This window comes from Biomphalaria glabrata, chromosome 17 (assembly GCF_947242115.1).
Source record: "Biomphalaria glabrata chromosome 17, xgBioGlab47.1, whole genome shotgun sequence".
Classification (NCBI taxonomy): Eukaryota; Metazoa; Mollusca; class Gastropoda; family Planorbidae; genus Biomphalaria; species Biomphalaria glabrata.
The window spans coordinates 4,744,746-4,769,269 of record NC_074727.1 but is presented as its reverse complement, the minus strand read 5'-3'; the positions used below and the strand labels follow the sequence as shown (position 1 = coordinate 4,769,269).

Sequence of the window (24,524 nt, the reverse complement as noted above, 5' to 3'; positions counted from 1 at the left end):
TTATCTTACCTTATCTTACCTTACCTTATCTTATCTTACCTTATCTTACCCTATCTTATCTTATTTTATTTTATCTTATCTTATGAAATACAGACATTAATGAACGTTTCTAGATCAATCTGGTCATGCATGTTAAATCAATGATTTAGATTCTTCCAAATCATAGGTCTTCCTGACTAAAGGCAGTCCATTCCATTCTCTAATAGCACTAGGAAAGAATGAGCATTTGTAAAGATTTGTTCTAGCATATGGGGCAAGGAACAAATAGAAGAAACAGAAACATATAGAACAAGAGAATAAACAGCAGCATTAAAACAACAACAAAAAAAAACGAACACAGAACAATAAACAGAAACAAAAAACGAACATAGAACAAACAGAAACAAAAACGAACATAGAACAAACAAAAACAAAAAGGAACAAACAAAAACAAAAACGAACATAGAACAAAAAGAAACAAAAACGAACATAGAACAAAAAGAAACAAAAACGAACATAGAACAAACAGAAACAAATAAAACAGAGAACAAACAGAAACAAATAAAACATAGAACAAACAGAAACAAAAACGAACATAGAACAAACAGAAACAAAAACGAACATAGAACAAACAGAAACAAATAAAAACATAGAACAAACAAAAACGAACATAGAACAAACAAAAACAAAAAACGAACATAGAACAAACAGAAACAAAAAACGAACATAGAACAAACAGAAACAAACACGAACATAGAACAAACAAAAACAAAAAAAAACGAACATAGAACAAACAAAAACAAAAAAACGAACATAGAACAAACAGAAACAAAAACGAACATAGAACAACCAGAAACAAAAACGAGCATAGAACAAACAGAAACAAGTAAAACAGAGAATAAACAGCTATTCGAGAGCAAATACACAACATAACAAAGTAGAAAATAAATGACAAACAGAACATAAACAACTGAGGACAAACAAAAAACTGACAGAACAAGCCAAAAACTGACAGAACAAACAAGCAGAATTAACAAAGAGAATGAAAAAATTGAATAAACATAAAGAAATGAGAATAAACAAACGAGAAATAGAACAAAGAAACAAACAATGCAGAAAGGAACGAACTAACAATTATGTTCTACAAAGTTATTCTAAGAACTAGCTCCTCTGACGGCACTATTACCAGTGTTTATTGTTTTTGATTTAGAGTTATTTTCATACAAGTCCTGGTTAAAAAAAGACAACATGAATGAATGATTTCGGATATGTTTTATATAGGTTTGCACGCCTAGGGATATAACAGATGCCTCGCTTAGAATAAACTTGTTTTAAATGTGACGTACTATCAATGCGTCAATGTTTTAAAAATTTCAACTCGAGGTTTGCGCTGGGTTGTAGCTCCAAGCAGATAAACCAACTTACCGTTTTAGGCGTATAGCTTAAATTTTGAACAAAATCACTTTCTGCAGCCTTGCACTGTTCCTTGTAGGAGGGTCTCACAAAAAAGGTTGTTCAACCTGTGGCGTAGATATTTTGTGACAAAATATTGTTCAATCCACTCAGAAAAAATAAACGCTATTGATTTTACAATTAGGAAAAAGTGGAGCGTGTAAAAGCAGACTTGCTAGCTCCTCTAAATTACTTTGCTACTGAGCTGGTCATTCTTTGCGATCTAACATTTTTTCTTGCGCTATTTTTTTTAAACACAGGGACTGTAACAACCCTTCTCCACTCGAAGGAGGCCGGAATTGTTACGGGGGTCGATTGGAAGCTAAATTTGGACAATGTTACACAGAGATAACATGTCCGGAAGGTGAGAAGTTGTTTTTTTTTTCGGCGTGACACTTTTGACTTTTTATGATGTAAAACAAACAAGCAAAGGTATTGGATAATGTTTCAGATCAGGTCCGGCCTCGCACAGACCTCTGATGTGGCAACGAGCTATTGGTCTCCACGGCCCATAGGTTGTGACGTAGCAGGGTCTGTGTTCGGCCCTTCTATGACGATTGGTCTCGGTTTGAGTGCCTAACATGTGACAGGACAAGCGCATTTAAATTTCACTTCTCGTCAACATGACGTCCTTCTTAAGCTTGAGCTCTCAATGGCAGACTTTGAAATATTAGGAAAACGTGCCGAGAAAGGCAAAAAGTTGTAACAGTGTCTATGGGTGTACCGGGTTTAAGCTAGTACCCAGTACTGTGCTCTGGGGAAGGACATTGAGTCTATCACTTTTTTATGTCACCTTCTATTTAGGTTCAATTTTGAGAGCATTATTTATTATTATTATTATTGCACATTGCATTACTGGTCCATCAGCTGCTCAAAGACTTGTTTCATATTAGATGACAGACTGCCCATTGTGGCCCATCAATTGTTCAAAGACTTGCTTCATATCACATAACAGACTACCCATTGTGGCCCATCTATTGTTGAAAGACTTGCTTCATATCACATAACAGACTGCCCATTGTGGCCCATTGTTGTCCATCGACTAAGAATTGTTTCATATCACATAACAGACTGCCCATTGTATTACTGGTCCAGCAACTGCTCAAAGACTTGTTTCAACTGCATGGGAGATTGTCGCAAAAACAGTGGGGTCTGCGAAAGGTGTGTGTCAGGCTTTAAGTCCCCCCAAAACAGCTGTACTACAGGTCAGTGTGACGTAGACTAAGTTTTTTGAACAAAATGGTTGACAAACCCTTCACCTTCCTACCCATCCCTTAGTCTGTTGGACCGTTGGGACACCACACAAGATCTGTCAACCGTCTCTCTCCATTCCTCTATGTCCTTTGCCTTGGATACAATTTCATTTACTGACAGGCCTGTTCATTCTTTGATGTTGTCTTCCCATCACTTTCTCTGTCTTTCTCTTCTTCTTCGGCACTGACGTATATGACTGATTAGAAATAGATACTAAGTCTTAGCATAGTATGACGTCCTTCTGTCGACTATGGATTCTAATAGAAATGAGACGAAATCTTAGGTATTAACTATGATTGGAACGATGTCGCCCACACAGGAGTCACCCCTCCCTCTTTTCTCCATGTGTTCAAAATTCAACTGAACAGTTTGGGATCAGCTGCTTGACAAGTTACTCCAGGATGTAGCACTGTGTTCTGCAAGAGGCTAAACGATCAGTGGTTCTTAAATTTTTTCGTAATTTTTTCTCAGTTCTCCTGTTAACATTCAATTTTGTGGCATTTTACGTCTCGAGAGACGATCTTTTCCCTTTGCAACTTCTTGAGTGACTAAAGAGGCCAATCCTTGATACACATCCTCTCTTTTATCAGCAGCAGACCCCATGGCTGGCTTGGCCACGTTCGTAGAATGCCTGTAGGTCGACTTCCACAAGACATTCTGTATGGCGATCTAATAGAAGGCAGGAGAGCCGCTGGTCGCCCACTTTTACGGTATACGGATGTATGCAAACGCGACATGAAGCTTTTCAAAATCTACACTAGCAGCTAGGAAAATGTGGCACTGGATAGATCCACATGGAGAGAGGGCATAAAGAAAGGGTCTTGGATTGCAGATGCCATGCACAACAGAAGCAGAAAGAAGGGTGAAAATGCAACGGTGCCTGGTGATTACATATGCCCAACCTGCGATCGCAGATGTGTAACATTCAATAACTGTGCATTTTATGAGTATATGTATTCATCTTGTAGTCCTGAACTGAACTGTTGGAAGCCGCGTTTCATTTTTGTTACAATTTCTATTATCAGCTTGCTAATTCTTCATGGGAAGAAACTGAAAGCATAAAAAACCTTCATGGACACGGTTCTCGAAAAGGGCTCTTAAGGATTTTCCTAGAAATTTGACACTTTATGTATATCTTTGGACAATCACTAGCTAGTTTGACGGTTATAATTTTTCGAAACATATCTTGTAAAATTAAATTTATTCCGAAGGTCAATACTACTCTATCGACAGCCTATACCTGAAACACACAAACGTCAGCGGGTATTCCCACATGAATCCATTAAAGAGTTAAATAAATATAAAGACCTTCAGAAACATTTTTAGCACCATTTTCTATGTCTGGATCTATAGGCCTGTTATTAGAATTTATACATTCGCTTAACCAGGATTTTTTTTCCCTATGGGGCGGGGTAAAAAATGTTCCATTTAAAAAAATAAATAAAATCTATCAATCATTAGTTATTAAGAGCAAAATAATCTCTCTGATAAAAATGTGTCAGTGTTACTTGATTTTACTGCAGCCTGTGAGGAGTATGAATTTGGTCCGAACTGCGAAGGGGACTGCATGGCCAAATGTGACGACGACTGCTTCAACAGGGTGACAGGCGAATGTTCAGGTAAAAAAAAGTACTTCTAAATGTTTATTTTATTATGTCTATCCTAAAAACAACCTAAATTATATTATTATATTTAAAAAAAATGAACGACCCGAATTCGAACTCGAGAGTTAAAGCCTCCCCAGCTAAGACACCAACCGCTGCGCCAGGGAAGTGCTTATAAAATAGAATAATCTATTGTTAATTTAAAAAGATTTCTGGAGGCCGGTGTGGACAGTACCATTCGCAAACTGCACTGGGTCGGACACTTATCCCGCTCGGAAGAGGACTGCACGCCAATGGCGATATTCTTTGAAGGAGGACGGCGTAATAGTGGTGCCCTTCCCCCCCCCCCCACTGGTAAGCGCTATAAAGATCAACTCTAGCGCTATTTCGACCTAACTAGCATTTAGGAAAGTAGATGGCAGCAGATGGCCCCTGAAAGAGACATTAGGAGAGCTGTCGTAAAGACTGCGGAAACACACATCTGAGACCCAAACAAAAGCTCGTATTGAAGACCGGCGCAGACGACTATAAGGGAATAACGGATTAGTCTGCAGGAGATGCTCCTGGGTCTGCGTAGTCACGTGAAACAATGCACTCATCCTTAAACTTCGGAATTGAAGACATTGCCCTTAATATTATTAATAACAAGCCATCGAGTGAGCATTGGGATGACAGTCCAGAGCACATACTACACGACCAATCAGTCATCCTCAATACTCTATAGACTGACTTCTTACTTTGACAACACTTGGTTTCAGAAAAACTGGAAATATAAAAAAATTAATCCAAAAGGAAAACGGTTTGCTAACGATTTGTATTGTCCCTTTTTGCGGGGGCTACTCTGTTAACTCTTTCTCTCCTAACTAACGATACCAACGTTGATTCCACCAGAATGTGGTAAATAATTACGGAGAGAAAGAGTTAATATTGCTAACGTTTAGTGTCTCTTTTGAAGAGCTTCATAAAATGGAGGTGTCACGTGCACAGCATAGTGCGAATGTGGAGTTGTGTGAGTGCGTGTTGAAAGAGGATGAGAGAGGAGGATCTGAAAATGGAGCAATGTAAACGAGGTTATTAAGATAAGATAAGATAAGATAATTTTATTGATCCAATTAAATCGAAATTCAGTTTGACTCCTATTGGCAACCTTAGCGTAACTACTGTACAAAAACAATATGGATGAAAAAAATCGAACAACATTCACTCACGAAACACATACACATTCACAACCAGCGCTTTATGAGTTTGACTTCTATGTACTTCTCGATGACGACAGCTGATCTTGTAACACTCTGACCAAAAGTGGGATAAAGGAGTTTTTAAATCTTTCTGTTTTAGTCCTAAAGGAAAGGAGACGGCCACTTCGTTCAGATCTGATGTAACAGTGGTTTAATGGGTGCACTCGGGTGCAGGTTGTCTTTAAGAATCGTGAGTGTTTTGGAAAGGCATCTTTCTTGAAAAAGCTCTTCAAGAGATGGTAGCTGTATTTGAGTGATATACGATGCTTTTTTTAAATTAGTCTATTAAGTCTATGTCTTTGTGCCAGTGAAGTATTACGATATCAGCTTGTGATGGTAAAGTTGAATACTTTGTATTCTTTAGATTCATGGATCTCCTTTAGAACCCTTGTCCCAGCGCTGATTCCAATCATTATAGTGGCCAATGCATGTATTTTCTGGGGTTACCACAAGTAAGTATTTTGTGTGTGTGTGTATGTGTGTGTTTAGGCATTCCACAAGTATATTTTGTGTAGTATTATAAGTACTATGTAAATGTGTGTGTGATAGTGTGTTGTGTGTTGGAAAAGCTTTTTAAAGTTAGATAAAGGGGCGAAACACTATTTTCATTTTCATCACAGAGTTAAACTCGATGACTTCCCTTGTCTACTCAAATGCTAAAACATTGTAGCTATTGCAATTTCCAATATATCTGGCACTCCGGGCGCATGGGCTAGAATCTACACTATTCTCTTGAGGTACAAGAGAGCGACTTTTCTTTACATAGGGCAGTGACGCGAGCGCAATGCATGTCTAAATAGCTTTGCCATTGACAATGTTTGCAAGATGAAAAACTTAAAATAGCTTATGGTTTGATTTCAGGCAAAAGCAAACACTGCTACCGACAGGGGAGAGTAAGCCTAGCAGATCTTGGACATTATACACCGCAATATCTTCAGAAAAAATCAGGGAGATGCTGGCCCCATGGAAGAGTCTGGAGACCCCACGAGTGAAGCCCTTCGAAGACATGCCCCCAGACACCAACCTTTTCTCGTCTCGGACAACCTTTTCAACGACGGAAAGTCAAGTCTGAGAGACCAGTTGTCTTCCTTGAGGGACCAGGAATCTTCTTTAAGGGACCCGGAATCTCCATATGGAAGCACGAATCTCGACTAAGGGACCAGAAATATTCTTTGTGTAACCACGAATCTGTATTGAGGAACTAGATTTTTTTTGACTGACAATGAATTTGTTTTGAAAAAAAAAAAGGAAATCTCCTAACAAAGCTGCCAATCTTCTTTGTCTAGCATGAAAATCCTTTGAAAAAGAAATGATTCTGCTGACTGTAACCTCCTATGAAAAAAGAATCCTCTTTACTTATCGCAAATATTGCAAGCCATGGTGTGTTTTTTTTCAACCACTGAACAACTGTAATATATAAATGGTAACCTCAGCTGAATTTATGCGATGAAAGATCAGTTTGCCATTGATTGATTTCAAAACTTCAATCTGCTTTAGCTATTTAATATGAGACCGCAATATCATGCTGATGCAGTAAGATCATTTACAATGAGTTTTGAGAATGTTTTAACAAATAAATAAAAAAAAAAACATGTATTGCTTATTAGGAGGAATTCTTATACCTTTGAAAGCATTCTCCTTTAACACGAGAATCTTCCAATTTAAAATTTAATATTTTTTTAAAAACTTTAAAATATTGTTGTTTTTTTTCGGAATAAAATTATTGTAACATTTAAAAAGAAAAATTACATTTTGAAAAGAGGCATAAATCTCAAGTGTCTTACTGTGGGTTTAAACTCACATCTCTCTAGACATTGGTTTACTCTTGTTTTGTGTACAGTATAGAACATTGAATCCTCCACCCCCCTCTCTTCACCCATCTCTTTGGTCCAAAGAAACGGCAATAGCCAATACTGTTAGGGGTCAGCAGCGTCACATTGTGCTCCAAGCTGCCCTAGGGTCACCGCCTCCTCTTGATTTTTTTTTCTCAGGGTTGACGCCCAAAGCCTTTCTCGTGTTTCTTTGAGCAGTGGGTGTTTTAGATTCAAGAGTTTTTTTTTTTCTCGAAAATAGACAGCCAACCAAGGCTTACATTGGCTCGCAGTACTGCCCCCCCCCCTTTTTTTTCTCCTATAAAGAAATGGTTTCGAGAGTATATTTTAATTCTGGCATGTGACGTCTTTGCGCACATTTTCTTCAGACGCTCCGCCATTGTCTCGTTGCTGGAGTGTCTTGCTTTTTCCCTAGTGGTCTTTGAAGAAGTAGGTTGACTTTAAGATGCAAATCCGAACCAAGGGACATTCTCAAAGAACAAATATATATCTATTTTGGGGAATCTCAATTTTAGTCTTCTTGACATTGCTTATTTTATCTAGTTGGTTTAACATTTCTAATCTTCCTATTTTCATTTTTTTAACGTATGAAATTTTCTGTCTCGGAGGACAATGAATGCGTCCAGAGGAATCAAATAATGATCTATTTTGGGGAATCTCAATTTTAGTCTTCTTGACATTGCTTATTTTATCAAGTTGGTTTAACATTTCTAATCTTCCTATTTTCATTTTTTTAACGTATGAAATTTTCTGTCTCGGAGGACAATGAATGCGTCCAGAGGAATCACTTGTTTAGGTTTGGGCAGATTTCTATGATAAACTTAACTCGTCTGAATCCAAAAGACTCCAAGATCAGAAACACAAGTTAATAACATTAGCGAAAATGTCTTTATTACGTCGGAGAATGTTACTCGGTGAAGAAAATTATTCACCTTCACCTCTTCCTTAGTCTTTCGGACCGTTGGAGCACCACACGTGTACTGTCGACCATCTTATACCATTGCCGTCTTTTTTTTTTTTACCATGACGAGAGTCTCTTCAGGGCCGGATTTAAGTATGTGAGGCCTCGTGCGTGGCCCCTACACTTTTTCAAAAGCATGAATAAAAATCCACTTAATAATAAAAAGAAGAAGAAGAAGAAGAAAAAGAAAATATGGGAACCTAGGCATGGAGATTAAGCGTCTATACTGATATCTAGAAGCATGCCATATTGTAAAACAAAGTATTTGTAAATTAAATTTAATTTTCTTTCGTTAAAAAAATAAATTTAATAAGCATATTTTAGTAACAAAAAATCTAAATTTTTAGTGGTTACCTAATGTAGTAAATCTGGAGTTTATTAGAACAACACGATCACACTAGAAGCGGACACTTTAACCATGGCAATGTTGCCAACTGTAAGATTTCAAGTATTGCTGGTCAAAATGTATAAAGAAAACAAAAATAGCAATGCTAATCAACAATATCAACAAAAAAAAAATTTAAGTTGCTGAAGCATCGAAATATTTATTTTCTCGCTTGTGAGGGCCCTTTCTGTCTCATGGGCAGCTCATCTGCTCTCCCTTAAGTCCGGCCCTGGGCCAGTTCATTCCAAACACCAGAAAACAGACAAACACAAAACTTGATGTTCCAACTTTACTTGATGTTTATTTTCGTTCCAACCATGACAGTTTTCTTCACAAAACGTACAAAAAATCTGGTCCCAGACGTGGTCATGCTGGAGCAGGCGTCCCAGAGCTGTTCTCCTAAATCCCTAACGTCTGTGATGTACAGACACAGGGGGCACCATGACCTCAGGACACCTGAAAAAAATTAAGACATATCCCAGGTTGACATACTCGTTCACTCGATTCACTAGTTCACTTCTTCTCCTACTTTTTTTGAGCTGCCCCCCGAAAGGTGAATAGACGTTATTAGTTTTGTGTGGTTTGTCTGTCCGTCCGTCCCGTTTAGATCTCGTAAACTAGAAAAGGTGTTTACACACCTGGCTTCCAAACCAAGAGCTGTCAATTTGGAGCACAAATTTCGTGTGATGATCACTTGACATTTACTGGGTAAATTTCACCTTTCATATTCAGCTGCCCTTTATTCTGTTGGGGCAGTGGAGAATCTATTTATAGCTTACATAAACAAAAATCACCATCATCATGAAACTCCATCTGAGTGTGGGAATGTGAGTTTAAAAAAGTAAGTCAGCCAGGGAGAGAAAAAAATATCCTTACCTTTCTCTGCGTCACAGAGCACGTCAGTTATATCAACGGGGACTTTTGGACAGCAGTGTTCTCGGAGCGTGGCACCGCTTGCCTCGTCTTTGACAGCAGAGTATTTGGTGATGTCCATCTGAGACAAGTCTTGGTGTCGAGAACTGCAGAAAGGGAGAAGTTGATCTCGTGGGCCTATCTAGAGCATAAATTGTTCAAAGCGCAAAAATAAAAAGCCCACAAAAAAAAATAAATTAAAAAATCCACTGCGTTATTAAATCTAGTCTTCGAAAATGTGCTAGCAAAGTGTGCACTATTTGTTTTTGAAACAACAGGGAAAGTTTTATTGGTATGCTGTAGGTAGCTGATACATCCAAATATACACACTCCATACGATAGGTATTCCATGGCTCGCAAAGACCTACAAGGAACAGAACCAGGAAAAAGAAAAAGAGGAAGACAGAGAAAGTGATGGGAAGACAACATAAAAGAATGAACCGCCTGTCATTGAAGGAGGTTCTATCCAAGGCAAAAGACAGAGAGGAATGGAGAAGGATGGTCAAAAGATCTTGAGTGGTGCCCCCAACGGTCCAAAAAAGACTAAGGGATAGGTCAAGGTGATTGCACAGTTTAACTTAAGCTAATACTGTCACACATTTTCATCAACATGGATGGCTGACTGGTAGTTGGGTCGTCTCGATGGTACCGGGTTCATACCCTGTCCGCTGCCATCCCCCGATCGTTCTGCGGGAGGCTCAGGCTAGGATATACATTATCTTCAGCTCTAAACAAACATCCGAAACTCGAGAAACATTTTACAAGCAAAACATCATTGTGCATCCGTCTCCTGCACTGTTCTGGTCTCTCCTCTTAAAGCAGTGATGCCCAACCTAATTCGACATGCGGGCCATTTTAATTTCCAACGCTCGTGTCGCGGGCCACATGACCGAAAGGATACAAAAAAAAAACGACATCAAATTTACCCTAAACTATTTGATTAGAAACTTGCACTAATTAAGTGAGACAGTGGAAGTTCATTTCTCTACTTTAAATATTAGCAACATTAACCACCGACTTATTTTTATGTCTCTTTTTGGTAAATATCCTCATAAATCTTGCAATGTCTAGGCGTAGTTTAACAGGCGCGTTAAACTAACAATGCCGTCAGATTTGTTTCACAATGCCGTTTATATGTTGTTGTTTTTTAAAGTCACAGTTTTTTTTACAAATTAAATATGTTGGCTTATTATTATGTTCCTGGTAGATTCTACATTCAGAGTCCCACAATTTTTAAAGGTTAATAGTGAGGGCCCTAAAGTAGTTGAAGATACATTTTCAACCTTTTTAATGAAAGAGGGATTTTCTACACGTTTTGGCTGGCCGGATAGAATCACGTCGCGGGCCGGATGTGGCCCGCGTGCCGTATTATGGGCATCACTGTCTTAAAGGATTTCCTATGATTTTTTTTTTCAGTAACTCAAAGCTACGATTTCTACTACTGTTGCTGTAACGGATTAAAAACGCTAAGCTATGCTTTTTACGTTCATGTTTGTCCGTGTTCACCTCTCCTCCCCCCCCAACAAATACAGCTGTTGGGGTGTTTTAACCATACGTACCTAATAACAGACCCAGAGGGGCCGCCTGCTCGTATATCTAAAAACACAGACTCTTGTTGTGATGTATTTTTGCGTTATTCCTGAGAAGAGAAGGAAAGGGAAGCCACTTGTCAATGCGTTATTTAAATAGTAGGGATACAACAATGCATATGAATTACCATTGTTTTAGAATACAACTATACACGAAAACTTTAGTTACGTTAAAATAATTGAAACATTGTTTTCTAAGGTTAAAGAGCCTAATTTCAATACATATGTTGGCCTATCATTACTTACCTTCGTTGAGTGGAGCTACATATTGTTACTAAATAACCCTAGACCATTTGTTTTTTCAATTTGCGAGACAGTTTTAGTTTCACGTATTTGAATAAACAACTGGTCATAAAACAATAATAGAAGGATATGTATAAGTATACCTTTCAGTGTACATAACACGTATGTTGATACAGCAGTTCAAGAGCTATAAAAACTAGTCGTAAAATACAGTTCTTATTCTGGCCTACTCTTAGTTGACATATGTGTTTTGTTTGGGGGTTATATTACTTAGAAAATATTATTTTTTTGTGTAGCGCAACCTTTATGCTTTCATGGACTTGTCGTGAAAAAAAAAAGGTTGTTGGTTTGTTTTACATGTTTCGGATGTTCCTTCAGAGTTGAAGATAGTTTACTTCCTAGTCCAAACCTCCCGCAGGACGACGGGGGATGTGAGCGGGCAGGGCTTGAATGTCCGGGACCACCGATAAATCCAAACGACAGTCCAGCGCGCAAACCACACGACCAGGCAGCAATCCAGGCGCTCAGCGAACACAACAGTATTTGAACCGGAATTCCAACTTGAGCCTTGATAGTCACACCAAGACGTTTATGCCATTCACCCCCCCCTCCCCCACCTACTTATTTTTCCCTCGTTACATTTCCAAACCTTGCTTAGGTTTTAAAGCTGTGAAGGTTTAAGGTCAATAATGTCTGTTAGTTACGAGGGCTTCGTGGTGACAGTACACCAATCATCACATTTTGTTGTCCTCAAAAACTTAATTTGCTTTGACCTCCCCTCTTCTTTTTAGCGGCCAAAGCCGCTGGTGTTGTATAGTTTGTCTGTCTGTCCGTCTGTCACGTTTAGAGCTTAAAAGCTGAAAGTGCTATTTGAGAAAAATATCACAATTTTCCCACTTAAAAAGACTTTGATATATAGAAAGAAAAATGTTTTATAAATTTTTTATGGGACACATGGTCAACATGGACATAACGCTCTAACCACTTTCTACAACTTAAACATAGATGTATTTAAGTTCTGGGTGAAATGGTTGAGTTGTAGGGAGGTCTTCGTGTGTTCGTTTTACAAATTTCGGATGTTCCTTCAGAATTGAGATAATCTTCTTCCTAGTTCAAACCTTCCGCAGGACGTCCGGGGCATTCAGCTGGCAGGGTATGAGCCTTGGACCATTGAGACGACCGAACGACAGCCCAGCGCGCATACTGCACGACCAGGCAGGTGAAAGAAGAGGGCAGGAGATTCTTTGGCCTGGGGACTTGAAGTGTAACCAGCAGAATTATCAAACATCTTTTGTCACGCGACACCTTCGTTTAGTGTCGTCCATAGAAACAGATCCGAGGACTCCGGGTTTCGAATCCTGGTGAGGACATGGATTTTGAATTTCGGAATTTTAGGGCGCCTCTGAGTCCACCCAGCACTAATGGGTAGCTGCCATTAGTATGGAAAAGTAAAGGCGGTTTGTTATTGTGCTGGCCACATGACACCCTCGTTAACCGTGGGCCACAGAAACAGATGACCTTTACATCATCTACTCTATAGATCGCAAGGACTGAAAGGGGACCTTTACTTTGGTGTCCCATACTGTTGGGTAGCGTTGTGCTCTCCCTCTTCAGCTCTTCAAATGGACCTCATTCACCAATCGTAAACAAACAACATTTAGTCACGTGATCTTATTGATAAAACAATGGGGAAAAACTGTCACGTGACAACTATCATGAATTAAACATGAGATCGTAAATTATATAGAAGAGATAGAGCACCACGTGGCTAAATGTTGTTTGTTTACGATCGGTGAATGAGGTCCATTGTGGGAGAAATCTCGCTTCTTTAAACATTTTTTAAAAACATAAAATGTGTCTGTTAGTTTTTTCCCCTTTATGTTAAATGATAAATAATAAAGGCTATGTCTTCGATTCCGAAGATTAAGGATGAGTGCAGTGTTCTACATGACTACACAAACCCGTTGCGACCTGCATATTTTTCCGCATCAGGTGCAGACAAAGCCGTTGTCCGCCGGCGGTCTATTTAAATATTATTTCCGTTAACGCTAAATAATCAGTCACAAACAAACTGTTGAGAGATTTTTAAAATTCATAATTTCAAAATCTGTTTTAGTCTAACCATTTATCAAATCTCATCTTGAATTCGATCGCTCTTATTTTGGTATATCCTATACCAATGTATTGTTAATGGTGATGATGTTATTCACATTGAATTTTTCAACACATGAACGAAAGTAAATCATCATATTACAAAGAGAAGAGATCAATCTTCACAAGACGGACCAAGATTTAGTTAGTTCAAACTTCAAGTTACTATAATCAACTATTTATGTATAAATTAATCACATTTTATACTATTGCTTTATTCCTTTCATACTCAACATGTATGCAAAATGTGAACATGTTTCATTACAAAGAAAGAAAAGGTGATGGTGTTACTGGGGATGTTCACACTGATAATGTTTTCAATTGGGGTTGTTGTTACTGATGATATTTTCATTGGGGATATTGTCACTGATGATATTTTCACTGGGGATATTGTCACTGATGATATTTTCACTGGGGATATTGTCACTGATGATGTTTCACTGGGGATGTTGTTACTGACGATGTTTCACTGGGGATGTTGTTACTGACGATGTTTCACTGGGGATATTGTCACTGATGATATTTTCATTGGGGATATTGTCACTGATGATATTTTCATTGGGGATATTGTCACTGATGATATTTTCATTGGGGATATTGTCACTGATGATATTTTCATTGGGGATATTGTCACTGATGATATTTTCATTGGGGATATTGTCACTGATGATATTTTCATTGGGGATATTGTCACTGATGATATTTTCACTGGGGATATTGTCACTGATGATATTTTCATTGGGGATATTGTCACTGATGATGTTTTCATTGGGGATATTGTCACTGATGATGTTTTCATTGGGGATATCGTCACTGATGATGTTTCACTGGGGATGTTGTTACTGACGATGTTTCACTGGGGATGTTGTTACTGCTGATGTTTTCACAGGGGATATCGTCACTGATGATGTTTCACTGGGGATGTTGTTACTGACGATGTTTCACTGGGGATGTTGTTACTGCTGATGTTTTCACAGGGGATATCGTCACTGATGATGTTTCACTGGGGATGTTGTTACTGACGATGTTTCACTGGGGATGTTGTTACTGATGATGTTTCACTGGGGATGTTGTTACTGATGATGTTTCACTGGGGATGTTGTTACTGACGATGTTTCACTGGGGATGTTGTTACTGATGATGTTTTCTCTGTGAATGTTGTTACTGACGATGTTTTCTCTGGGAATGTTGTTACTGACGATGTTTTCTCTGTGAATGTTGTTACTGACGATGTTTTCTCTGGGAATGTTGTTACTGATGATGTTTCACTGGGGATGTTGTTACTGACGATGTTTCACTGGGGATGTTGTTACTGATGATGTTTTCTCTGTGAATGTTGTTACTGACGATGTTTTCTCTGTGAATGTTGTTACTGACGATGTTTTCTCTGTGAATGTTGTTACTGATGATGTTTTCAACGAGGATGTTGTTACTGATGATATTTTCATTGGGGATATTGTCACTGATGATGTTTTCATTGGGGATGTTGTTACTGCTGATGTTTTCACAGGGGATATCGTCACTGATGATGTTTCACTGGGGATGTTGTTACTGCTGATGTTTTCACAGGGGATATCGTCACTGATGATGTTTCACTGGGGATGTTGTTACTGACGATGTTTCACTGGGGATGTTGTTACTGCTGATGTTTTCACAGGGGATATCGTCACTGATGATGTTTCACTGGGGATGTTGTTACTGACGATGTTTCACTGGGGATGTTGTTACTGCTGATGTTTTCACAGGGGATATCGTCACTGATGATGTTTCACTGGGGATGTTGTTACTGACGATGTTTCACTGGGGATGTTGTTACTGATGATGTTTCACTGGGGATGTTGTTACTGACGATGTTTCACTGGGGATGTTGTTACTGATGATGTTTTCTCTGGGAATGTTGTTACTGACGATGTTTTCTCTGTGAATGTTGTTACTGACGATGTTTTCTCTGTGAATGTTGTTACTGACGATGTTTTCTCTGGGAATGTTGTTACTGATGATGTTTCACTGGGGATATTGTCACTGATGATATTTTCACAGGGGATATCGTCACTGATGATGTTTCACTGGGGATGTTGTTACTGATGATGTTTTCTCTGGGAATGTTGTTACTGATGATGTTTCACTGGGGATGTTGTTACTGCTGATGTTTTCACAGGGGATATCGTCACTGATGATGTTTCACTGGGGATGTTGTTACTGACGATGTTTCACTGGGGATGTTGTTACTGACGATGTTTCACTGGGGATGTTGTTACTGACGATGTTTCACTGGGGATGTTGTTACTGATGTTGTTTTCTCTGGGAATGTTGTTACTGCTGATAATTTCACTGGGGATATTGTTACTGCAGATGTTTTCACTAAGGATGTTGTTACTGATGATGTTTTCACTAGGGTTGTTGTTACTGGTGTTGTTGACGACAAAAGCACTAGATCTAATTGTGTTGCGAGCTCTGGTTGTATCGAGTCTAGTCTAATATGTAAGTCTAGATCTAACTTACACCGTTACAACATGAACACAACGCGAGAAGACTCCTTGCTTCTAAGCTCTGACTATTTAATCACACAAAGAAGGGTGCAGTTCAATGTAGCGAAGACCACAATCATAGAATAACGTTTCTATTCTATGCAGTCTCAAAACATCGTCCGTTAGTTTGGTCTTCTAGGCAGTCCTAGCTTACCCGCGCCATGTTTATAATAACCATTAAAGAAATTCCCGGTTATTGTATTCTTACAATAATATGTCTGATACATTGACCTTCACCTACACCTTAGTCTGCTGGACCGTTGGGGCACCACGCATAATCTGTCGACTATACCCATCCGTAAACTAATAAACACAGGGCCGGAATTAAGAATGTGGGAAGACTTTTTCTGGAGGCCCCTATACTTTTTCATAAACTTTAATAAAAAATCACTTATTAATAAAAAATACTGATATCTAAAAGCATGCCATTTTAAAATAAAAAGTACTTCTAAATTAAATTAAATTTTTCTTTGTTTAAAAAAAAATCTATAAAATGCATATTTTATTTTTTAAAAAAAATTGAGTTTATGCGATGTATTTGGTTTATCCGAAGTATGTTACGAGGATGCGAACACACTATATGCGGACAATTTTTTATCACGACAGTGCTGCTAACTATAAGATTTAAAGTATGATATTGGTAAAAATGTGAAAAAACAAACATACAAACAAACAAACGTAGTTTCTGACCCGTCGAAATACAGATTTTTTTTCTCAATTAAAAAATTTCTTTTCAATTTAAATTGAGCTGCAAAATGTCAATGGTCAAAAGGATGACACAGCTGTATGTACATTAATAGATATATAGATAGAAAGATAGATATATAGAAAAATAAATAGATAGATATCAACTTAAATAGATCTGTATCTCTTCTGTATTTTAGCAAAAAAAACAAAACATTACATATGTACGGTTTATTCATTTTTTTTTATTGTCGACTATCAGAACTTATCACTTGTATAGAAGTAGATTAGCCTAAGCTTTCATCTGCCAGGTAATTGTGTCTAAAAGGCTAACAGGCTAACATCAAAGTGCTGGTCATTGATTTTTCGTTCATTTCAGTAACATCGGCTTCAGAGAAAATCGTTCTATGTTTTCATAACAAATGCAAAACAGAGTAATATTAGGGCGAGTTAGACACATGTCATGGGCGTAGCCAGGGGGGGGGGTGTTGGAGTTCAAACCCCCCCCCCGAAATGAAATCCCCCTCCCTTCGGGGGGGGGGGAGTCGGAATTTAATGACTGATTTTTTGCTTTGATTTTGTTTCTTTTAGGTGAGTTTTTAATACTAAACTATCACTTGCCCCAGCACAACCAAAGGGGTTTTGAGTTTAAAACCCCCTAACAGGGGGTTCTGAGTTTAAAACCGCCTACCAGGGGGGTTCAAGTTAAAAACCCCCTACCAGGGGTTTTGAGTTAAAAACCCCCTACCAGGGGTTTTGAGTTTTAAACCCTCTACCTGGGGTTTTTGCAGTTAACTCCCCCTCTTCTTTAAAACAAAACAAAAAAAATGCAAACGAAAATCCACTAATTCCAAGAGCACAGTTAAGGAAGATTTTGATTTTAAAACCCCCTCTAAAATTTACGATAAACCCCCTCTTCAATATAAAAAAAGCTAATTACACACTCAAAATGTTATGAGCGTAGCTTTTGAGTTTAAACCCCACTTCAGCGGGGTTTGAAGGTAAAAAATACCTCTCAAATAATAAAAACAAAGCAAATTATGCATTCAAAATGTTATGAGTGTAGTCAAAGGGGTTTTGAGTTTAAACTCCCCTCCAGTGGAGTTTGAAGCTAAAAAGTACCTCTTCAATATAAATAAAAGCAAATTACTCACTCTAAAATCTACGAGCGTAGCCAAAGGGGTTTTGAGTTTAAACCCCCCGCCAGGGGGGTTTGAGGATAAAAAATACATCTTCAGTGTAAGAAAAAAAGCAAATTACGGATTCAAAATGCTATGAGCGTTGCCAAAAGGGGTTTTTAGTTTAAACCCCCATTCAGAGGGGTTTGATGCTAAAAATACCTCTTCAATATAAAAAAAAAGCAAATTACACACTAAAATTATTTGAGCGTAGCCAATCCGATCGGGGGTTTTGAGTTTAAACCCCTCTTCAACAGATGGCTTTTTTTTTAAAGTTTAAAACCTCTCCAGATGGTTTTGAGTTTAAGATCCCCCTACAGAGCATTTTGAGGTGGAAAACCGCCAACAGATGATTTTGACGATAAAACTTCTCTTTTCGATATAAAATCTAAAGCAAACTACAGTCACTTAATTCCAAGAGCGTATTCAAGAGAGGTTACACATTTTTACCAGAGGCAGGGCTCCATTAATAAACTGCAGTGAATAGTCATCTGCCGAAATTGAAAAACACAAAATGTGGCTCAACAAAGATGGGTAAGACAGATTTTAGGAGTCAGTTATAGAGATGGGGTCTAAATCAAGGAAATCCTATGCCGAACTGGGAGTCGACCCATTAGTAAGATTGTGAGAGAGCGATGCATGAGGTTTACCGGACATGTTCTTCGACAAAATAAATTACGCATAAGAAGAGTTGCAATGATATCCTAGTACAACTTGACGCCACTCATTCATGGAGGTCTTCATGGCAGGTGGGAAGAGGCTTCAGACATTACCAGTGACAGATTTTTATGGAAACAGCTTGACGTCAAATGCTCCGAACGGCGCAGTAAGAATAGCACATTAGGTTTTTGAAATAAAACTTTTTAATAGCAGGAAAATGCAGTGTAGATACCTCAGAATGATCATTTTGTTGGCTTTCAATACCAGAAATAGTGCTTCGCCCCGCGCTGGGGGAGCTCCTAGCGCTCCCCCCAGGCCCCTTGCTATTAATGGCGGGGAATCTACAATTTTATGGAAACAGTCTACAATTTTATGGAAACAGCTTAACAGCAAATGCGCCGAACGGCGCGGGAGGGTCTAAGTCAGTAAGAATATCACATTACGTTTTTGAAATAAAACTTTTTAATAGAAGGAAAATGCACTGTAGATACCTCAGAATATGCATTTTGTTGGTTTTCAATATCAGAAATAGTGCTTGGCGGCGGGGCTTCGCCCCGCGTTGGGGGAGCTCCTAGCGCTCCCCCAGACCCCATTGCTAGTAATGGCGGGGAATCTACAATTTTTCCACTAACTCATGGAAGAACCTATTCTAGGTCACAATAAACGTCTTCCGAAAGAATGTCAGAGTCAGAATGTAATAAAAATGATGTACACACACACATAAATACATTTTTAAAAAATTTTCGCGGGGGGGCCGAAAAAAAATCCTGGCTACGCCCATGACACATGTATTGATTATGAAGGGACGTTTCTAGTACAAAACAGATACACGACTCTGGGGCAGCGGGACCGCAAAGAGTTCTCTAGTAGATACAAAAAATATGTTAAACATTTTTTTTCTGTTCATCGCAAAAAAAAAAAAAAAAAAAAAAACATTAATTGACGGGAAAAAAAACAGTCAAGCTCTACGCTCTAGACTAATCAATTCTTGACAAAAACCAATGTACTATTGGTCAACTCTTGATTACACCAATGTACTATTGGTCAACTCTTGATTACACCAATGTACTATTGGTCAACTCTTGATTACACCAATGTACTATTGGTCAACTCTTGATTACACCAATGTACTATTGGTCAACTCTTGATTACACCAATGTACTATTGGTCAACTCTTGATTAAACCAATGTACTATTGGTCAACTTTTGTCAACACACGTTTGTTGTTTGATTTACATATTTCGGATGTTCCTTCAGAATGGAAGATTTTTATTATTTCGTGGCCTAAATCCGGGCATTACATCGGGCAGGGTTCAACCATCAAGGCGATGATCCACATCACATGTTTAGATACTCTCACATCAGTGTAAAAAAATTGTTCCCCATTCCGACCTTACGATCTATAAGATCATCTCTTACATAACGTAAAAAAGACCAACTTACGTTTTTTCCCCACAGGTATCCATTTGCATAGGGTGGACTGAAGAGGGTCCTAAAAGAACAGATATTCCAAATCCCAGTCTTCACCGAGATGCGAACACAAGACTCATCCATTTGAAAGCCAAGCGCTTTAAAAATCAACGATTACCCCCCCCCCCACTCCCACATTAATATATTACTATATTTTAATACACACTAGTTTAAGAAGTTACTAAAGATATTAAAATATATAATGTTAAGAGACCTTTACCAGATGTATGTATGTAAGTCTTAATTTGCATCAGACAAAGTTTTTAAATGACTAGAGTGTGTATTAACATGCTACAGCACGAAATCGTTCAAAATACATTGTTATGTTTCTCTGAGACCTTTTTATATATTTTTTTGACTGGCAAGAAACCATTTTGTAATAAAAAAGCTTATATAACGGAAAGTACTGAAAAATTACCGCCTTTTCTTTTTTATGTATGAAATATATTAATTATCACTAAAATAATTATTAATTGGTTATTTTTTTTGGATATATTCACGTGTAAAATATCGGCACTTGACTGTGAGATAATGTAAAAAGTTTCAACTTGATCCGAGAATGGCAAGTGGTAGAAATAACGTGTAAAAGATGTGTACCAGACAGACAGACAGACAGACAGACGTACACTTTGTTAAAGGCTTAAACAAGAAACAATTTACGATAAAAAACAACAACAGCAACAACAACAAAACAAACAAAATACAATTAAACTGAAAGCTAGTCACACCTTAGATTGCTCCTCTGTTAGTAACACACAACTCTATCACTTCCTATGATAGATAACTCTAGAACTAAGGAAATTGAAACACATAATGGAATGAAATTATCGTTCCTTGTAGTTTATAGACTTACCTTGACAGCAACCTGTTCTCGAGCAGATCCAAATTGTGAATGTGGCCTAGGGTGTTACCGAGAGATTAACTCTTTCCATCCACATGTTGGTACTAACTTTTTGTGACTACCTGACCAGACAGTAAAATAACATATCATCCTTACATTCCTTCAGTTGTTGTTTTTTTGTCAGTACGTATGTTATAACGGCCAGTGGCGTAACGAGGGTGCCAGGAAGCCCGGGGCAGTATTGTACGACTGTGCATAATCGATATTTTCATATGATAAGTGTTGATATCGATGTTGTTAGGGTATGTCTTAGGTGTGCGTCTCATGAGTATGTCTCATAAGTGTGTCTCAGAAGTGTGTCTCGGGAGTGTGTCTCTGGAGTGTGTCTCGGGAGTGGTTAGATATTATGAGCTCAGAAAATGTACTTGACTTTTCAATCAAATTAGTTTTATTTCAAATGTTTGATTTTGCGAAAATCATTGGTGACATCGTTGCCTATTTTACTTTGAAATATTCTTTTGTACTTAATGTAAATATGATTTATAACAAGAACAGGCTAATAACCAACGTCGACTCTAGCTATATGAATGGTGCTATTATTTTCTTAATCATTTATTATCATAACAAAAAACATCGTTTCGACTTATTCATACAGCCTCTCCACCCCCTCCCACCCTTCATCCACTGAGAAAGAAATTTTGATTGGAGATTTAGGTTTTATGTCACATCGGCACCTCTGATGGGGGAACAAGAAAAGAAATCACGATGAAAGAAAAGATAACAGCAGTTTAATAAAAAAAAAAATAAAGTAACGAGTTTCATACTCTGGAAGAGACCCTAAAACGAGTCTCATACTGAGGAGGAGACCCTAAAACGAATCTCATACTGAGGAGGAGACCCTGAAACTAGTCTCACACTGTGGAAGAGACCCTAAAACGAGTCTCACGCTGTGGAAGAGACCCTAAAATGAGTCTCGAGCTGTGGAAGAGACCATAAAATGAGTCTCACGCTGTGGAAGAGACCCTAAAACGAGTCTCGAGCTGTGGAAGAGACCATAAAATGAGTCTCATACTGAGGAGGAGACCCTAAAACGAGTCTCACGCTGTGGAGGAGACCCTAAAACGAGTCTCACACTGTGGAAAAGACCCTAAAACGAGTCTCTCTGGAAGAGAGCATAAAAACGATTGTCACACTTTTAAAGAGATTCTAATGTCGAGCTTTTTTTAAAAAATGTTTTACATGTTTCGGATGTTCCTTCAGAGTTGAAGATAGTTTACTTCCTAGTCCAAACCTCCCGCAGGACGACGGCGGATGGGAGCGGGCAGGGTTTGAACCCGGGACGACCGTCCAGTGCGCAAAACCGCACGACCAGCCTCTATAAGAAGAGACCATAAGAATATACTAAATACCTAAGGACTAGTGAGAACTGAAACATTTTATTTAAAACTATAAGATAGATGAAAGAAGTAAGCCTAAACATTACATTCTGAGATCAGTGTGAGAACTATTTTTAACATTATACATTACATATGCTGCTAACTAAACAAAAATATTATAATGACCAATGGCGTAACGGGGGTGCCTGGCACCTGGGGGAGCAAATGGAATCGCAATGGTGCACAAATGTACATTATCCATATTTCCCTTTGATCAGTAAAAGTTATGTATCGTGTAAAAGACGAAACAACAAATGAGCGTACTCTTTTTGTACACAATGAGATCATCAAAGCAAACTGTTTTCTTCTTCTGCTTCTTCCTTCTTCTCATCATTATGTTTGAGCGTTCAGATGACTAGACCAGTATATGAGATGAACTGCGCAGTGGTTTTAAAATCAAGGAGCTCTCCATATGTTTTTTTTTCTACTGGGTTGTTTTGGACCTAGTGTCTTGTACGGGCCTCTTGGTAGAGAGAGCAGTTTTGGAGGACGTGGTCGGCATTCTCTGGTGACACTCCACATGGGCAGATTTCACTGGTTCCAATTTTGTGCTTCCGGTACATGTGTTGTCGCATTCTGTTGTGTCCGGTCCAGAGTCGAAAGATTAGACGTTGATCTTGTCGGGATAGCTTATAATAGGCATCATCTTTCTTGTGAATCGGATAAACTGTTTTAATTAACCAGATCATTTTTGGTAGGCTTAGCAATACAAACTCAGACGAATCCTCATGTTCCCTTGACGCTTTCTAAAGGGTTAAAATGATATTTTGTTGAGTATTTATATAGTGTTTTGACACCTATGTTGGAGCCCTTAAGGGTATGGCGACCGAAGCCGCTGCCCCGCCCGCCTTCCTATCGTTACGCCGCTGATAAGGCATACAACAATCGTATGCTTAGTCTTGTAGTCCCATTCATCGAGTCTGTGCGTTTAAAAAAAATGTAATAAGCCTACTCTACCCTAAACTGATTGATGTTATATTATTATCAAAGCTGTTGATTTATGATTCACCTTTCCAGACAAAGAAAAAAACATTTTAATGAAACATAGGGAGCCCCAGCAACGCTAGTCTTCCTTGCATTGACTTCCTGGTCTGTATCAATAAATGCAGGTAATTCTTCTTCTTTTGTTTGCATTTACAGAGATTAGACAGTTCTCACAGACGTACAGAGGGCGTAGGAGGGTTTTGTGTGTGTTGTTTTCAAACGTATGGGTTCAAAGGGAATCTTAATACAAATAATAATAATAATAATAATAATGTTATTTATAAAGCGTTGTTAACAAACAAAATGTAGGCTTAAGGCGCAGTAATAACATTACAATCACAGACACAATAGTGTTATTCGAAAACTAATCTAAAAAAGTTTTAAACAAGTAGGTCTTAATGTTTTTCTTAAAAGTGGTATAGCATATATACATATACTATATATACTATGTGGAGGCGCTGTGGATATTTGGTAAAGCTCTTGGCCTCCGAATGTAGGGTCCCTGGTTCGAATCCTGGTTAAGACTGGAAGTTCTATTTTTAGGATCTTTAAGGCGCCATCCAGCTCTAAGGGTACTTGAGATTAGTTGGGGAAAAGTAAAGGCTGTTGGTAGTTGTGCTAGCCACATGACAGCCTCGTTAACTGTGGGCCACCACAGAAACAGAAACCTTTACCTCTGCCCCATAGATCTGAAGATCTGAAAGGAGAGCTTTTTTTAAAACTTATATATACTATATATACTATAATATAAAATACACAAATTGATATCTATTGGTATATTTTATTTGATAGTACACCATTAAGTAAAGCATAATTGTTTTAAAAAAGGTAATTATAATGTATTAGTATAACAGTTTATAGTCTATCCTCTGCTTGTGAAACACGTTATACTATAACATGTAATAGTTTTAAAAGTCGTTATGACTAGTATATCTAACATTTTTTTTATGTTATACCTCCCTTGTTTTTACAATAATTCTATTTGTGAAATACCACTCATTCATTGATCAAGAGATCTTTTAAACAGATTCGCTTGAGATTTCTACACTGGTTACTTTGACCACATTGACGCTCACTAATAGCGCTTTATTGACAGGTTTGAAATCTAGGGACCGCTACTCGCGACAAACGGCAAGCTTTTCT

General features: G+C 38.2%; 1 protein-coding gene and 1 long non-coding RNA gene across 6 annotated transcripts in view; one reads left to right on the top strand and one right to left on the bottom strand.

The window, feature by feature from the left end:
• Positions 1 to 7,133, top strand: part of LOC106067928 (uncharacterized) — a 35,263-nt gene extending 28,130 nt beyond the window's left edge. For both annotated transcript variants that reach the window (XM_056016299.1, XM_056016301.1), the window contains exons 17-21: positions 1,692 to 1,795; positions 2,502 to 2,636; positions 4,209 to 4,304; positions 5,892 to 5,979; positions 6,389 to 7,133. In XM_056016299.1, the coding sequence (XP_055872274.1) occupies positions 1,692 to 1,795; positions 2,502 to 2,636; positions 4,209 to 4,304; positions 5,892 to 5,979; positions 6,389 to 6,599 (634 nt within the window). In that variant the 3' untranslated portion in view covers positions 6,600 to 7,133. The remainder of the gene's footprint in view (positions 1 to 1,691; positions 1,796 to 2,501; positions 2,637 to 4,208; positions 4,305 to 5,891; positions 5,980 to 6,388) is intronic.
• A 1,853-nt stretch (positions 7,134 to 8,986) lies between these two features.
• On the bottom strand, positions 8,987 to 21,192 carry LOC129923550 (uncharacterized). Of its 4 annotated transcripts, none has more exons than XR_008775509.1 (4): positions 20,974 to 21,192; positions 11,177 to 11,256; positions 9,582 to 9,759; positions 8,987 to 9,161 (listed from the first exon to the last, which is right to left on the bottom strand). It is a non-coding gene; the product is annotated as an uncharacterized LOC129923550 (long non-coding RNA). The 4 variants fall into 4 exon arrangements; XR_008775508.1 differs by having other exon boundaries at positions 9,582 to 9,724; positions 20,974 to 21,185; XR_008775510.1 differs by having other exon boundaries at positions 9,582 to 9,724; positions 20,849 to 20,980.
• Positions 21,193 to 24,524: the final 3,332 nt, after the last annotated feature.